Here is a 17,462-nt window from a genome sequence, read left to right as displayed (position 1 = left end):
GCTCTAGAGTGTGCTCAAACTCCAAAGTGTGTCCAAAAATTCTTCTTTTCTTCTTTTGAGCTTAATTGGTGCTTTTTGCTTCTTTTTCTACTTCTTTCCTACAAAATTTATCAAATCAAAAGATCAAAACAATATACTATTTAAGCAACAAAACACTCAATAATTAAGCATTAATCATTAATTTCTTGTATGAAAAATCATAGAAAAACCTAATATGATGCACAGTCATCACAAGGAATTTGGATGCTCCCTGGGTCCTTCAGTTTCTGAGGTAGTTTGTGTTGGATGATGGCGCTACATTCCTCAGTTAACACCACAGTTTCATTATTTTTCCAACTTCTCTTCTTCGTCATTAACTCCTTAAAAAGCATAGCATAGAGTGGCATTTACTCTAATGCTTCAACAAAGGGAATATTGATCTGTAGTCTCTTGAAAACCTCCAAGAATCTAGAGAATTGGTTGTCCTTTTCATTCTTCATTAATCGTTGAGGATAAGGTGCTTTTGGAATATACGACCTTAGGATTTCTTTTTCTTCTGGTGGATTGGGAGCATGTGTTCGTGCTTCTTCCTTGTCACTTAGCCTTTCATCTACTTCCCTCTCTTGAGTTTCCTTTGAAGTCTCTTTCAATTCCTTTCCACTCCAGAGTGTAATAGCCTTGCATTCCTCCCTTGAGTTTGTCTTGGTGGCACTACAAGGGTTATGGCTAGGGGCTTGTTTGCACAGATATCTAATCTGTGCTTCAAGTTTCTGGATGGCAGCATCTTGGTTTTGCATATTGGATCTCACCTCCTCCTTGAAATTTTGCATGTCTTTAGACTCCTTGCAAAGTTCTCCATGCATGGCTTCAATCCGGGATAGTCTATCCTCAGATGGTGAATTTGAAATTTGATGTTGAGGCTAGTTATTTGGTACTTGATATGAAGGTTGGTGAGAAGTGTTTTGTGTGGTTTTATATGTTGTTTGGTTTGATTGTTGGTAGGTGTAGTTGATGTAATAGTTGGAGTTGTGAGGTCTATGATCTTAGCTCGGATTTTGCTGATTCCCCCATCCAAAATTTTGATGGTTTTTCTAACCAGGGTTATAAGTCTTGGAGTATGGATCACAACCTTGTCTTGATGAGTTTCAAACATAATTGACTTGCTCCCAGTCACCTATTTCCTCTATATTCAACTCTTCTTGTGCTGGTGGTTGAGTATTGATTGCTACAACTTGGTTCTTCTCCATCTGCTTGGTAAGATCAGCCAATTGCTTAGTGATCAACTTGTTCTGAGCTAATATTGCATCCATGTGATTCAGCTCCATCACCCCTCTATTAATGCTTCTGTCAGAGGCATAGAAATATTCATTTTTAGCCACTATTTCAATGACATCAATGGATTCCTCTATGGTCTTCTTCTTGTTGAGAGAGCCTCCGGAAGAGTGATCTAAGGCCTTCTTTGACTCTTGTGACAGACCTTCATAGAAAATGTGTAGTTGTACCCATTCATTGAGCATGTCCGGAGGGCATTTCCTTGTCAGCTCTTTATATCTCTCCCATGCTTAATAGAGAGTTTCACCATCTTGTTGTCTGAATGTTTGTACCTCAGCCCTCAATCTATTAAGTCTTTGGGGAGGATAAAACCTTGCCAAGAACTTGTTCCTATATCTTCCCAAGTTGTCAAACTCTCCTTAGGAAAGGACTCTAGCCACTTGGATGCTTTGTCCCTTAGAGAAAAGGGAAACAGAAGCAATCTGTAGGTATCAGGATGAACACGATTGGACTTCACAGTATCATATATTCTCAAGAATGTGGTTAGATGCTGATTGGGGTCTTCTTGGGCACTTCCTCCAAATGAGCAATTATTTTGAACGAGGGTAATGAGCTGTGGTTAGCTGCACCCTCTCTGGCATGATTATGCACTTCTTCCTCATGATGGTTCTCTATGTCATCCTCCATATTCATATCTAACTTCTCCTCTTCTTCCTCTATACCAATAGCCTTCTTCCCTCTTGATTCCCTCCTTAATCTAAGGAAGGTCCTCTCAGGTTCACTATTAAAAGGGGTTGAAGCTTCTCCTCTTCTACCTGTCACACACTCAGCAAACACAGGCAAACAGCAGGTGGAGAGTCCACTAAAATTATAGTTAGCTTGGTTAGTGCAATTGATCAAACAGTTAGTGGATTAGTGTGCTAAAAAGTAAAGGAATGAAGAGAAATAACTCAAATTGCAGAATTAAAAGTAAACAGCTGAAATTGAAACTTAATTAACAAAAGAAAAGAAAAATGTTCAATCTAGTTATCCTCCAATTTAATCATTGTTAATACAAAATCAATCCTCAGCAACGGTGCTATAAACTTGATGCACGAAAATCTGTCTCAACAAATTTCCACCGACAAGTGCACCGAATTGTCGTCAAGTAAAAACTCACAATAGAGTGAGGTCGAATCGCACAGGGATTGATTGGTTGAGCAATTTTAATTGAACGAATGTTCTAGTTGAACTAAGCAAAGTTGAATTGACGATTACAGAATGTAAATTGGCAGGAAACTTAAAGAGCATGAAATGTAAATGACTGAATTTAAATTACAGAATGTAAAGAACAGAAGTTAAATTGTAGAAACTTAAATTGCAGAAAATTAAATGGAATGGGGTGATTCAGCATAAAAGTAAACAACAAGAAATTAGGGAGAATGGAAAGATCAGAAGTGGGGAATTCATTGGGCTTAGGAGATATTGCATTCTCCGGATCAAATCATTTTCATCTTTTCCTCAATCAACGCATTCATTGATCTTGCTTGGCAATCTTAGGTGATTGGATCCTAATGTCTTGGCTCACCAATATCTCCAAGCTTGAACAATTGCCCAATGTCTTGATTTAATTGCTTATGGGAAGAGATGAAGTTTGGTCACTGATTATACCACACAAATTCATAGATCAAACTATTGGTAGGATTACATGTCACTATATCCATCCAACCCCCAACCTAATCCAATGTGAGAAAGCATTTCTAGCATGATTTCCTCATTCCTCTCTCAAGGTTCAGAGGAAATCCAATTATGAACAATTTCTCTGTCGAGACAATTGTTCAATTGAATAAAGATTGAAAGCTTTCTAGCAAAATCAAGAAGAAAGGCAGAAGAAGAAGAATGAAAACTATTATTGATCCAATGAATTACAACAGAGCTCCCTAACCCAATGAAAAGGGGTTTAGTTGTTCATAGCTCATTTCAAACAGAAAATGAAAAAGGAAAGAAAGTACATGAACTAGAAAGAAAGGTGCAGAGAAAAGTAATTCAAGGTTTCCCCTTTCAGTCTTTCCCCAGTATAAAACCAAAAGTTTCAAAGTAAAATTTCAAAAAAGGTCCTTAACTAACTTCAATTCTATCTATTTATACACTTTCTTCATTCAGTCTTGAAGTCTTTGAATGTGGGCTTTGGCCTCTATTCAAGCTAGTTGGGAGTAGCCTTTAGTAACATTCATGAGGACGTTTATAAATTAACATTCATGCTCTGTGTTCCGAGGGTTACCTGAAACCGTAGGTCAATCTCGGACGAGATCTTCTGTACTGGTCGGAGCTGTTGTGTCCGACTTGATGATGGTGGCCGGAGCCGCCGCGTCTGACTTGTTGGACTTGTTGGTGATGCTGATCCTTCGTCAGCGGAGGGTGGTGGTACTTGCAAGGGACTCCGATGCTTAAGTTAGCAAGGATATTAAGCAGGTTTTTTCTAGAATCAGAGTATGAGTTATACCTAGGTACTCCAGTGTATTTATAATGTTTGTAGAGTGATCTTTCTGGGGATAAGATAGTTATCTTATCTTATCTTTGAGTGAAGTCATCTTATCTTCAAGGAAACCGCCCTTATCCTTCTAGGCTTGGGCTGCCTTTGGATTTGGGTCGTGTTCCTCTGTTTGGGCCCTTTTTGGGCTTTTATTGTCAATTTGGCTGACCTCTTTAAGAAGAGATCGGGGATTCCAGATTTGGACAGGTCGGTCGCTTTGTCGTTGATCATGCCGGGTCGGACATCTCGACCCAGGGTAAGAACAATGCCCCTGCTCGAGTACGGTCTTCCTTTTGAGGTTGAGTCTTTAGTTTTAGGACTTCAATCTTTCTCTGGTGAAGCCGAGCTCGAGCATTTGTCGACTTTCTTCTTTGTAAAGTTTCCCTTTGAATATGGAGTGTTTTTTCTTTCTTTTAATTTTTTGAAATAGGCATTCCTTTATTCTTTTGAAACGTGAGTCTCTTTGCTTTAGGAACGTGCGAGGGTCTAATAACCCATTAATTCTTCTCTTTGCTGTTTTTCCCCCTTTCTTCATTTTGAATTTAGTTTTCTTAAAGAGTTGGCTTCCGTTTCTTCTTCTCTTTTGCTCGCTGTGACTCCACCCTTCTTTGTTTTTCTTTCTTTGCCTGAGCCCCTTTTTCACACTTCTTTTCGTGGCGTCATTGGTGGTTACTGGAGCTTCCTTTGCTCGAAAGGCATTTCCGGATTTTTGCCTCTTCGCCTTCAACTTTTTTAGCGTTTCCTCCTCTTTTAGGTTAGTTCTTCTTTCTTTTTACTTCTTTCGTCATTCTTCTTTTGTGCTTGCATTGTTCTATTTTTGATAAAGTTTTGATCATGCTTGAATTTATGTTGGAAAGTTTGAACCTTTTGTATCATCGTGCATCTGCTTGTTACTGCTCTGGGAGTATCTTTTGATTTTGAAATGGTCCTTCTGCATTTAGGGTGTCTGCGTGCCGTTTATTGCTTTTTAGTTAGTGTTCTTTAATATGAACTGCATGTTGTTACTGAGTCTTATGAATCTATTTGCTTCCTCAAAAACATTACTCCTTTGATGACTTTCGTCATGTTGGTAGTTTTCTTTGCTGATAAACTTTGTAGAAGATAACGATTTTCTGGTGGCTTGTTTTGATTTTCTTCTCGTGTCGTTGCTTGTTTGGAGGGGGATTATTTTTATTTGCTGAGAGTTTTTGTTGGTGTGTAGCCTTGTAGACTCTTTGCTTGGGGTTTTCCTTTTACTGTTTGTATTACTCTGAGTCATGTTTGTCCGAGCTGTTTTGATTTCGCCTGAGCTACTTTCATTAGTAATCCATTTTCTTTTTCTTGCTGTAGGACTAGTTGGCCATGTCATCTCGCAAAAATATTATTGAGACGTCTTCTAAGGTTCCTGAGGGTATGTCCGACTCCCTGGACTCCCTTGTTTTGATGTATGTCTCCATGGTTAATGCTGAGTTCTGTGTGGAACTTAGAAAACATCACCGAATCTGTAGAAATAGAAATCAGAAAAAGAACTATGAATTGGTAGCGCCTGATTGCGATGAAAGGGTTTGCTTTCCTACTCTGACCTAGGAAGAACGTCCCTTCTTTTATGCTTATGACTATTTTTTCAGCCAGCTGAACATTACTTTTCCTTTTACTTCCTTTGAAACCGATTTGTTGTGGTCGTGCAACGTAGCTCCATCCCAGCTTCATCCGAACTCCTGGGAGGATTGATTACATGGAACCCTATTCTTGATGGAACACTCTTAAGATTAAATGACAATTGAGAGTTATTTTGTTTAGTTATCCTTTACTAAGTAAGGGAAGGTAAAACAAGTTGGAATACTGTTCTATCCACAAGTCCCAATCCACTCTTGGGAGGATTGGTGTCAGGAACTAGAGAGCAAACCAACAATAACCCAATTAAAATCTTTCTCTTGAATCTTCCAACTCAAGGGTTCCTTTCAATCAACTCCCCATCAAGTTAGGGAACTACTCACTCATTGTAAAGGTAAAATTCATAGCATATGAAAAGGAATTAAAGAAAGACATTGTAAATAAGAATTAAAATAGTCAATTAAAAATAAAAATGATCCTTATATTAAATAATCCTAAAAATATTCCAATGGTAAAATTAAGCAAAGCAAAGAACATGGAAGAGTACGCCAAGTAAAGAAACAAACTAGAATGACGAAGTCTTGATGAGGTAATAACTCTTCACAATATCCCAATGCCAAAAAGCTAGAGAAACTAAAATCCTAAGAACTATCAATGTCTAGAGAGAAAACCTAGGGGAGGAGTAAAACTAGATCTAAAAACTAAAACTATGTAGAATGAATGTTCTCCCTGGTTTCTGCATGTTCTCTGGCTCTAGTCTGCTGTTCTGGGCCTAGAACTGGGTCAAAATAGGGTCCAAAATCGCCCCCAGCGAATCCTGCAGATTATGCAGATCGCGCATGTCACGCGATCGCGTCATCCATGCGGACGCGTCATTTGCGCTTTTCCTTGCTATGCGTTCGCGTCGTCCACGCCTCCGCGTCGCTCGTGCTTTTTCGGTTCGCGCGGTCGCGTGAGCCAGGCGGCCACGTCACAGCGATTTCTCCTCTTTCGTGCGGTCGCATGAGCCATGCGGCCGCGTCACTTCTCGCTGGTTATCTCCTCAATTTCTTGTGTTCCTTCCATTTTTGCTAGCTTCCTTTCTAATCTCCAACTCATTCATGCCCTATAAAGCCTGAAACGCTTAACACACAGATCACGACATCGAATGGAATAAAGGAGAATTAAAATGCATAATTAAGAGTCTCTAGGAAGCAGTTTTCAATCATGTAATAATTTCAGGAAGGAAATATAAATGCATGCTAAATTAATGAATAAGTGGGTAAGGATCATGATAAAACCACACAATTAAACACAATATAAACCATAAAATAGTAGTTTATCAACCTCCCCACACTTAAACATTAGCATGTCCTCATGCTTAATTGAAGGAGATAAAGTAAATAAGTATGAACATGCAGAAACTCATGCAATGCAATGCAATCCTATATGAATGCAACTATATGATTCTTGTCCACTTGATCAAAAGTAAATAAGCTCTTCAAAATAATTACAAATCAAATTCCACTAATTCTATCATTATACAGTAAGACAGATAACAGTGCAAGAAGATAGCTCATGAAAGCAGGGAACATGAAAATTCAAGCATTGAACCCTCACTGATGATGTATGTACGCTCTAACCTCTCTAGTGTATAGGGTAATCACTCTATCCTTCTCTAATCATGCTCTCTAACTTTTGTTGTTCTCCTAACCAATCAACAACAGTTAATATACCAATGCAAACATCATGAGGTCTTTTCAAGGTTGTAATAAGGCCAAGGTAGGTAGGGATACATGTATGGTCAAGTGAGCTTATAAATTGAATCTTTAATTAACCTAAGCTTCAACCCAACCTATATAACTTGCATAACCTTAGAATTCATACCTAGCTACCCAGAATTCCCCTTTTACATTCCATACTCATGTATCAACTTTTTCTTTTAATTTTTATCATATGTGCATTGATCTTTGAATTCTCAATTCAGCATTGGGGTAATTTTGTCCCCTTATTCATTTATTTATTAATTTTTTTTATAGAGGCAAAAATAAACATAGCTTATCAATGCACATAGATTTTTAATTCTTATAGTTTCACATGAGTAGGTATCCAAATTCCCATTAAATTATCATGACACATTTCCTTAATAACTTTTGTTCCCACAAATTCCCATACTTAACTAGCACACACAATTCTATCTTAAGCTAACTAAAGATTCAATTTGGGATATACAATTGTTTTTCCGCTTAAGGCTAGTAATGTGGTGAAATATAGAACAAATGGGATTTAAAGGCTCAAAGTGGTTAACAAAGGTAATTGAAAAAGGTAGGCTTAATTTGGATAAGTGAGTTTAAACAAATAATGGCCTCAATCATATGCAAATATACAAATATAATAAATATTGGACATATAAGATAAAACAAAATATAGATTACAATCATAAAGAAGTAAACACATAAAAATAAAATAATTATGGTTAAATAATGTAACCATGCATAAAGGCTCAAATCTTCAGAGGTTGTGTGTTCTTTAGCTCAAACATCATGTTCCAAATACAACTTCAAGCAAATTTATCATAAAAATGTGAAAAATTAGTGAAATTTTGTTCCAAAGATAGAGTCTTAGAAGAAACTTATTGTCTTTTCAATCAAGTAGAGCATGCATGCAACTAACCTATTACTATGCAATTTATCCTATTCTATAAAAGAAAGAAAAAAAACTAACTAAAATATCCTAATTTATTGGTGCTAGGGAAGAGAAATTACCTCCGGAAGTCAGGTACTGACCGACCTCCCCACACTTAAGGCTTTGCACCGTCCTCGGTGCCATCTGTCAGGAACAGGGGTGGGCTGGTTGCAGTATCTCCACAGTTGGGACCATCATGGCTCCCTGTGCTGGTAAAAGAAGTGGAGTTCGGGGTGTCTGAGTCCTTGAAGTGTCCCTTGAGTAGCTCCTTGAGGTGTTTGAATCGGCGCTCGTTACGGTGCTCTCTTAACTTCGCTTTCTGTTCTTGCCGATCCAATCTTTTGATTATCTGCTGGAGCAGTTCATCTGTTGTAGGTGCTTGTGGTGTTGAAGAAGGGTGATGAGAGAACTTTTGCGTGGTCTAGAAATTTGCGGATAAATCCTCGTTGCAAGTATAGTTTCTAAACCTTCAAAAGTCCTTTCATACAAACGTTATTCGATAAGAAAACTAAAAATAGAGAAAAGAACGATCATACCATGGTGGGTTGTCTCCCACCTAGCACTTTGCTTTAACGTCCGTAAGTTGGACGCTCCACTAGCTCAATCTTTGGCTATGTGGGGATCTTCCAAGAGGAAGATCTCGAGTTCCTTGTCTTTCTTCCGCTTTTCACCATGGTACAGCTTTAAACGATGTCCATTAACTTTGATAAGCTCCGAGCTCGAAGGATGGCTAAGGTGATAGACTCCGTACAGTTAGGCCTTCTCTACTCTGTATGGACCTTCCCATCTTGATCTCAACTTGCCTGGCATGAGCCTCAGTCGAGATTTGTAAAGGAGAACTGAGTCTCCAGGTTGGAACTCTTTCCTCTTGATGTTCTGGTCATGTACAACCTTCATCTTCTCCTTGTGTAGTCTTGAGTTCTCATAAGCTTCTAGGCGAAGGCTCTCCAGTTCTTGCAGTTGCAACTTCCTTTCAGCTCCGGCTTTTTCAATTCCTATATTGCACTCCTTGACTGCCCAAAAGGCTTTGTGCTCTATTTCAACTGGGAGATGGCAAGCTTTTCCATAAACTAAGCGAAAAGGACTCATCCAAATGGGTGTTTTGTATGCTGTTCTGTATGCCCAGAGTGCATCTTGTAGCCTGGTGCTCCAGTCTCTTCTATGAGGCTTTACTATCTTCTGCAAGATACGCTTTATCTCTCTATTTGACACCTCGGCTTGCCCATTAGTCTGAGGATGGTATGCTGTCGCAACTTTATGAATTATCCCATGCTTCTTCATTAGTCCTGTTAGTCTCCTGTTACAAAAATGGGTGCCTTGATCGCTCACGATTGCTCGTGGAGATCCAAAGCGACAGATAATATGGTTTTTCACTGAGGCAAACCACTACAAGAGTCCTTTGACTTGCATGGCGGAGCTAGTTAACTTATATCTGCCCAACACACTCTCTGTAAGAGTCCTTTGACTTACAGGAGCATACACACGCTCTCACTATAAGAGTCCTTTGACTTACAAGAGCATACACACACACTCTCACTGTAAGAGTCCTTTGACTTACAGGAGTATATGCTAGTCGTGTGTTCTCGATACCTCTGTAAGAGTCCTCTGACTTACAGAATAGCATTATAGCTAAGTATCCCAGGAAAGCACTCTCAGTGGTCGTACCACCATCTATCTCACTGCCTTCACGCAGCAGATCATCACATAATCATTCTCATTATCATCATTCATTATCATTCTCATTATTTATCATCACTTTCACATTCTTATGCAGTACCTCTTTCTTTCTCTGTTCAATCATACTATACAAACTTTACAGCTTTTACTTTTACAACATCGTAACTCAAACCATTTCTCTTTATCACATTACTCTTTTCTCTTTGTCTTTCTACTCTAATATGATTACTCTTTTCTCTTAATCTATTTACTCTATTATGGTTATTCTGTTCTCTGTACCTCTTTACTCTGCTCTGGTTACTCTTTTCTCTGCTTAACGTATGTATTTAAAGCTTATGTAAATTTTGGTATGAACAGATAGCCTATCTCAAGTATAGGTTCATTAAGTCTATACTGAAACAGTTTAACTTTTCATATAATACCTAACCCTATTTGCAATTCCAGGACTAACTATGTTGTCCTAGTTCGTTCACTAGTCTCTGTCTGTTTTTCTATCATTAAAACTTTACAGACTTTTTCTTCAATTTTTATCTTTTCTTCAACTTTTTATCTTTTATTTATCTTTGCCTCACTAATATGTTTTTACCACTCCCTAAGTGTTTTATGAAGGTAATTATGAGATTTTGTGCTTAAAGTTGTCTTTCTAAAGCTTTTACAGAAAACTGCCTTTTTCGCATTATTTTATTATTTTTATTAAAATATTATTTTTAATTAAATATTATTATTTAATATTTTATTATTTTTTATTATTTTATCATTGAATTTTCGAAAATTAACTTACTTTTACTTTTAACCTTTAAAATTCACTTTTTACCACCCGTAACTTTTATAATTTCTACTTTTACCACCCTAACTTTCAGAAATTGCCAAACAACCCCTTAAACACCAAAAATGTTACTTCCTTGCCCTTTTTAAGATCTAAGGCCTGTTCTTCATTGTTCTTCATCACACTCAAAGTGTTCTTCATGTTCTTCATAAATTCTTCAGATTCTTTCTCTGTTTTTACCCGTTTTTCAGTCTTTTCGGCAATTGATTTTTACTATAATTCATAATAAATTAGCAGCCACTAAAACCCCATCTTTTCTACATGATTTTAACATAAATTGAACCTCAATTTAAGCTTAGGGTTTTGTTTTTCCAGCTGCCCAAGAACATGAACTTTAAAGCTTGAATTTCATCAAATTTCATCAAAATTTCTCCAAATTTTCACCAAGAATCAATCATATATGCAACCAATTTTTAGTAAAGACAATTTATACAACATTCACACAACTCAAACACAAATAATCAAGATTAATTTCGTGACACCCTACCTTGATTTGCTGCTCTAAATCCGGTTAGACTTTCAGGTGGTCCTTAAGCACTTTTTCCTCCTAAAACACATCAAGAACAACTTTAAATCCACAAACTCTCAACTGACCTAATCTCCCTCAGCATGTAAGGAAGAGATATCTCACCTTAGACTTGATGGAAATTAACGTTTCTTGGCCCTCAAGTCAAGTTAAGCATGATTCCTAAGGAAGAACATCAAGAAAACACATGTTTTGCATGGTTTTCCTTGAAAACCGAATTTAAATGGGAAAGGGACAGCCATCTAACATTATTTCCAGCCTTGATAAGTTACATGGTTATGTAGAGGAAGAAGAGAGGATCATTTTGGTGAAATCGGAGTTTTGAGTTGAGTTTTGGTTCAGAAGAAATCAAGCTTTGAAGATTAAGTGTTCATGAAAGTTTCTCTCTTTTCTCTCTTGTTATTTTCGGCCAAAATGATGAAATGAGACAGCTTTGGAGGTCTTGGGGGTGTAAGGTGAGTTGTGATTGGTTGGCTTGGAGGTGGGTTAAAATAATATTAAAATATCTCTGGTGTACAACTACTAAAACTAGGTGTATTGGAACACTTGTAAAAACATCTCTAAAAATTATTTTCTGAGCTACTAGCATAAATGACACTAGTAACATATTTATTATGAGAATAGAACATGTATAGTGAGGCCTTAGCATTGCTAAAGTCATCAGAGAGTGCTGGTGCTAAGCTGCACCAGTAAACCGTAAATCCGGTTAAACCGATTTTCTGTTTTTAACTAAAACAGACCAGGTAATCTTATAATATCATTCAAGCATTTTATAATACTAATATAATGATAATATTATACTATTATCTCTCTTCTCTCATGAGTCGAGTCCAGTTCGTCAAACTGAGACTATTTACGAGAACTAGAATCAGAACTCGTAACTGATACGGTTCAAAAACTAGGTTCTTCGCGATTGCGTTGTCAGGCTTGTCTCAGCTAAGGTCCTGAGTTAAAGATAATATAATGACAATGAGGATTGAGATTCTTGATGATACAGAAGAGGTATTCCCTTTACTGATCTTTCGGAGAAATCCGTGTCTTCAGAAAAAATCTCATGTACTCGAAAATCAGGGTTGTTACATTCTACCCTCCTAAAAGAAAATTTTGCCCTCAAAATTTTAGCCACGTGCAAGAATCCATCTTCAAGAAGTCTATTTCCTTCAAGCCATCCTGACAATGAGATCGGTCCATTCCTTACAGCATCCAAATCTTACACAGCCATAGCCTTGAAGATCATAACAGCTACGAAGATAGTTGTGGCTCACATCGATTCATCGTTCGGAGCTCGATTAAACCATGCTTATTCACAGTCATTAAGGTCTTATCCGCACCAAACAATCAATATTAAGGTGATCAGTCTTAATATCTCAAGTTAAGTACGAACATTCCCAAAATGAGAACTCATAGACATTCATGCCAAATGTATCTTGAAGATACCCTAACAGCATGAGACACACAAGCAGAGCATGCAATGAAGCATAGTCAGTCCACTCCCTAGGCTCTACTGGGAACGAACTGCTCTGTTACCAAATTGTAACGACCCAATTTTTAGTACGCCTAGGACATACCAGAAACTGAGTGCTACCAATTTGTCATCCTAATTATTATCTATTATTTATTATATGAGCCTGATTCGTTGTTAAAAGCGTAGTTAGTTAGCGAGGTACCTTTTTGTTTTGAAAATGTTTGAATTAATAAACAGAATCATTTATAATCAATTCACAAATAAAAACAGATAAAACAGTTATAAGCAACCACACATAAATACATCACAAGCAGCTAACAACATTTAGTGATCCAGCCTTTGTTAGAGTATAGACTTTTAGTTAGAACACCCCTAGATATAGCTAGATAATAATTATATTCATATAAATACATATAACATCCCAGGTCCTGACCTGTTCAAGAGGTCCCTAAGCTGGCACCTAGGCTAGCCTAGACTCTATACTCACCTAGTCCCTCTAAACTACTAAAGCGAGGAAAAGTACGTTCTAAGTCTTCAAAAGTCAATTCAGGTGAAACTTCATCAAAAGGTAGAACATCATCTGCTACTCCTCTGCACAATCAGACATTGCCATAAGACATCTCTCTGGTACCTCATCAAGTAGCCACACAACAGGAGTCTCGTACACAGGATTTAGGTTAAAGTTTGTAGAAAAGCGGGGTGCAGACATTGGCTGGTCTCACAGTATATACATATAAACAGAGAACGGGATTCACCGTAGACTCAGAAGACTACCTAGAGCGGAATCCTTTTCGCAAACAATCGTCAGCGAACTACGGAAAGGAACTCTTGCTTCCATCTGAAGGGGGAAAGGAGAGAGAAGGGGTAAGAACTGGGGAGTTCTTAGTAGGGTCGGGGTTATTAGTTAAGTTCATTAATTCTGTGTTGTTTAGCAGATAAATAGCAGAATAAAAAAAAACAATAAATAGAAGATACAGATAAATAGAAAAGATAGAGAAAATAGATAGCAGAACACAAACAGAAAATTACAAGAAAATAACGCAAACACAGACACAGAGAATAGAATACAAACAAAGAAAGCATACATTCATGCAACAATCATAATAGAGAAAATGCACAACCAAGTATGAGGCATGTCTAGCCCTAGGGCAGGTAATGAGCTCATTTGTCGGTTACATACCCGCTCCCGACGTTACCCGGAGTCCTTTGACCAGGTAAGGCTTTCCTGTTGGCAATGCCCCTCGCAAGAGTCCTTTGACTTGCATGGCGGAGCTAGTTAACTTATATCTGCCCAACACACTCTCTGTAAGAGTCCTTTGACTTACAGGAGCATACACACGCTCTCACTGTAAGAGTCCTTTGACTTACAAGAGCATACACACACACTCTCACTGTAAGAGTCCTTTGACTTACAGGAGTATATGCTAGTCGTGTGTTCTCGATACCTCTGTAAGAGTCCTCTGACTTACAGAATAGCATTATAGCTAAGTATCCCAGGAAAGCACTTTCAGTGGTCGTACCACCATCTATCTCACTGCCTTCACGCAGCAGATCATCACATAATCATTCTCACTATCATCATTCATTATCATTCTCATTATTTATCATCACTTTCACATTCTTATGCAGTACCTCTTTCTTTCTCTATTCAATCATACTATACAAACTTTACAGCTTTTACTTTTACAACATCGTAACTCAAACCATTTCTCTTTATCACATTACTCTTTTCTCTTTGTCTTTCTACTCTAATATGATTACTCTTTTCTCTTAATCTATTTACTCTATTATGGTTATTCTGTTCTCTGTATCTCTTTACTCTGCTCTGGTTACTCTTTTCTCTGCTTAACGTATGTATTTAAAGCTTATGTAAATTTTGGTATGAACAGTTAGCCTATCTCAAGTATAGGTTCATTAAGTCTATACTGAAACAGTTTAACTTTTCATATAATACCTAACCCTATTCGTAATTCCAGGACTAACTATGTTGCCCTAGTTCGTTCACTAATCTCTGTCTGTTTTTCTGTCATTAAAACTTTACAGAATTTTCTTTGGTTTTTATCTCTTCTTTAACTTTTTATCTTTCCTTTATTCTACTTTTACCACCCTAACTTTCAGAAATTACCAAACAACCCCTTAAACACCAAAAATGTTACTTCCTTGCCCTTTTTAAGATCTAAGGCCTGTTCTTCATTGTTCTTCATCACACTCAAAGTGTTCTTCATGTTCTTCATAAATTCTTCAGATTCTTTCTCTGTTTTTACCCGTTTTTCAGTCTTTTCGGCAACCGATTTTTACTATAATTCTTAATAAATTAGCAGCCACTAAAACCCCATCTTTTTTACATGATTTTAACACAAATTTAATCTCAATTTAAGCTTAGGGTTTTGTTTTTCCAGCTGCCCAAGAACATGAACTTTAAAGCTTGAATTTCATCAAATTTCANCCTTGATAAGTTACATGGTTATGTAGAGGAAGAAGAGAGGATCATTTTGGTGAAATCGGAGTTTTGATTAGAGTTTTGGTTCAGAAGAAATCAAGCTTTGAAGATTAAGTGTTCATGAAAGTTTCTCTCTTTTCTCTCTTGTTATTTTCGGCCAAAATGATGAAATGAGACAACCTTGGAGGTCTTGGGGGTGTAAAGTGAGTTGTGATTGGTTGGCTTGGAGGTGGGTTAAAATAATATTAAAATATCTCTGGTGTACAACTACTAAAACTAGGTGTATTGGAACACTTGTAAAAACATCTCTAAAAATTATTTTCTGAGCTACTAGCATAAATGACACTAGTAACATATTTATTATGAGAATAGAACATGTATAATGAGACCTTAGCATTGCTAAAGTCATCAGAGAGTGTTGGTGCTAAGCTGCACCAGTAAACCGTAAAACCGGTTAAACTGATTTTCTGTTTTTAACTAAAACAGACCAGGTAATCTTATAATATCATTCAAGAATTTTCTAATACTAATATAATGATAATATTATACTATTATCTCTCTTCTCTCATGAGTCGAGTCCGGTTCGTCAAACTGAAACTATTTACGAGAACTAGAATCAGAACTCCTAACCGATACGGTTCAAAAACTAGGTTCTTCGCGATTGCGTTGTCGGGCTTGTCTCAGCTAAGGTCCTGAGTTAAAGATAATATAATGACAATGAGGATTGAGATGCTTGATGATACAGAAGAGGTATTCCCTTTACTGATCTTTCGGAGAAATCCGTGTCTTCAGAAAAGATCTCATGTACTCGAAAATCAGGGTTGTTACACTAGTCCTCTCACAATTGGACCTTGAGTAGTCAGGGCGGCCTTCAGCTTATCAAATGCTTGTTTGCAATCTTCACTGAACTCAAACTCAATATCCTTCTGTAGTAATCTGGATAAGGGAAGTGCTACCTTACTAAAGTCCTTAATAAATCTCCTATAAAAACCTGCATGGCCAAGGAACGAACAGACTTCCCTCACAGAAGACGGGTAAGGTAAACTAGAAATAACATTCACCTTTGCTGGGTCTACAAAAATGCCAGTATTAGATACCACATGTCCTAGTACAATCCCTTATTTTACCATAAAGTGACATTTTTCAAAATTTAAAATAAGGTTTGTACTGACACATCTATCCAATACTCTAGATAATCCATCTAAGCAAAGGCTAAAAGAATCACCATAAATGCTAAAATCATCCATAAAAACCTCCATACAGTCCTCAATAAGATCAGAGAAAAGACTCTTCATACACCTTTGGAAAGTAGCTGGTGCATTGCACAAGCCAAAGGGTCTTGTAAGCATAAGTCCCTAAAGGACATGTAAAAGTGGTCTTTTCCTGATCCTCAGGAGCTTTATAAATCTCGAAATAACCTGTGTAACCATCTAAAAAGCAATAATGTGATTTACCTGACAGGCGATCTAGCATTTGATCAATAAATGGAAGTGGGTAGTGATCCTTACGGGTGGCTTGGTTGAGACGCCTGTAATCAATGCAGACTCTCCAAGCGTTATGAACTCTAGTTGCTATGAGCTCTCCATGCTCATTCTTCACTGTAGTGACTCCAGACTTCTTGGGTACCACTTGTACTGGGCTAACCCATTCACTGTCTGAAATGGGATAGATGATACCTGCTTCCAATAGTCTAGTCACTTCCTTTTTGACAACATCCAAGATAGTGGGATTCAATCTTCTTTGGGGTTGACGGACAGGTCTTGCTCCCTCTTCTAAAAATATTCCGTGCTCACATACTTGAGGGTTGATGCCTACTATGTCTGCCAAACTCTACCCAATTGCCTTCTTGTGCCTCCTCAGTACATCAAGTAACTGCTCTTCTTGTTGAGAAGTGAGTTCCCTTGCAATGATAACTGGAAACTTCTGCTCATCTTCAAGATAAGCATATTTGAGGTGTGGAGGAAAAGGTTTTAATTCTAACTTCTGATCATCGGCAGGCTCTGTGTAACAACCCCGATTTTTGAGTACGCGAGATCTATTCTGAAAGTACGAATTTCTCCGGAAGATCAGTAAGGGGAAAACCTTTGATATATCATCAAGTATCTCAATCCTCATTGTCATTATGTCATCTTTAAGTTAGAACCTTTTCCGAGACAAGCTCGATAATGCAATCACGAAGAACCTAGTTTTTGAACCGTATCGGTTAGTAGTTTTAATTCGATTTTTCGTAAATAATATCAGTTTGACAAACCGAACTCGATTTATGAGAGGAGAGAGATAATAGGATGATATTATCATTATATGAGTATTAGAAGCCTCTTGAATGATATTATAAGGTTACCTGATCAGTTTTAGTTAAAAACAGAAAATCGGTTTAACCGGGTTTACGGTTTACTGGTGCAGCTTAGCACCAACACTCTCTGATGAATTTAGCAATGCTAAGGCCTCATCATACATGCTCTATTCTCATAATAAATATGTTACTAGTGTCATTTATGCTAGTAGCTC

At 37.5% G+C, this 17,462-nt stretch overlaps 1 protein-coding gene across 1 annotated transcript; it reads right to left on the bottom strand.

Moving 5' to 3' along the window:
* On the bottom strand, positions 387–842 carry LOC107607995. Its single transcript, XM_016309890.1, has one exon. It carries the CDS (start codon positions 840–842, stop codon positions 387–389), a length of 456 nt encoding a protein of 151 aa, XP_016165376.1.

This window comes from Arachis ipaensis, chromosome B01 (genome assembly GCF_000816755.2).
Source record: "Arachis ipaensis cultivar K30076 chromosome B01, Araip1.1, whole genome shotgun sequence".
Classification (NCBI taxonomy): domain Eukaryota; kingdom Viridiplantae; phylum Streptophyta; class Magnoliopsida; order Fabales; family Fabaceae; genus Arachis; species Arachis ipaensis.
Note: the sequence above shows the minus strand (reverse complement) of the source record. Positions and strands in the feature narration are given on the sequence as shown.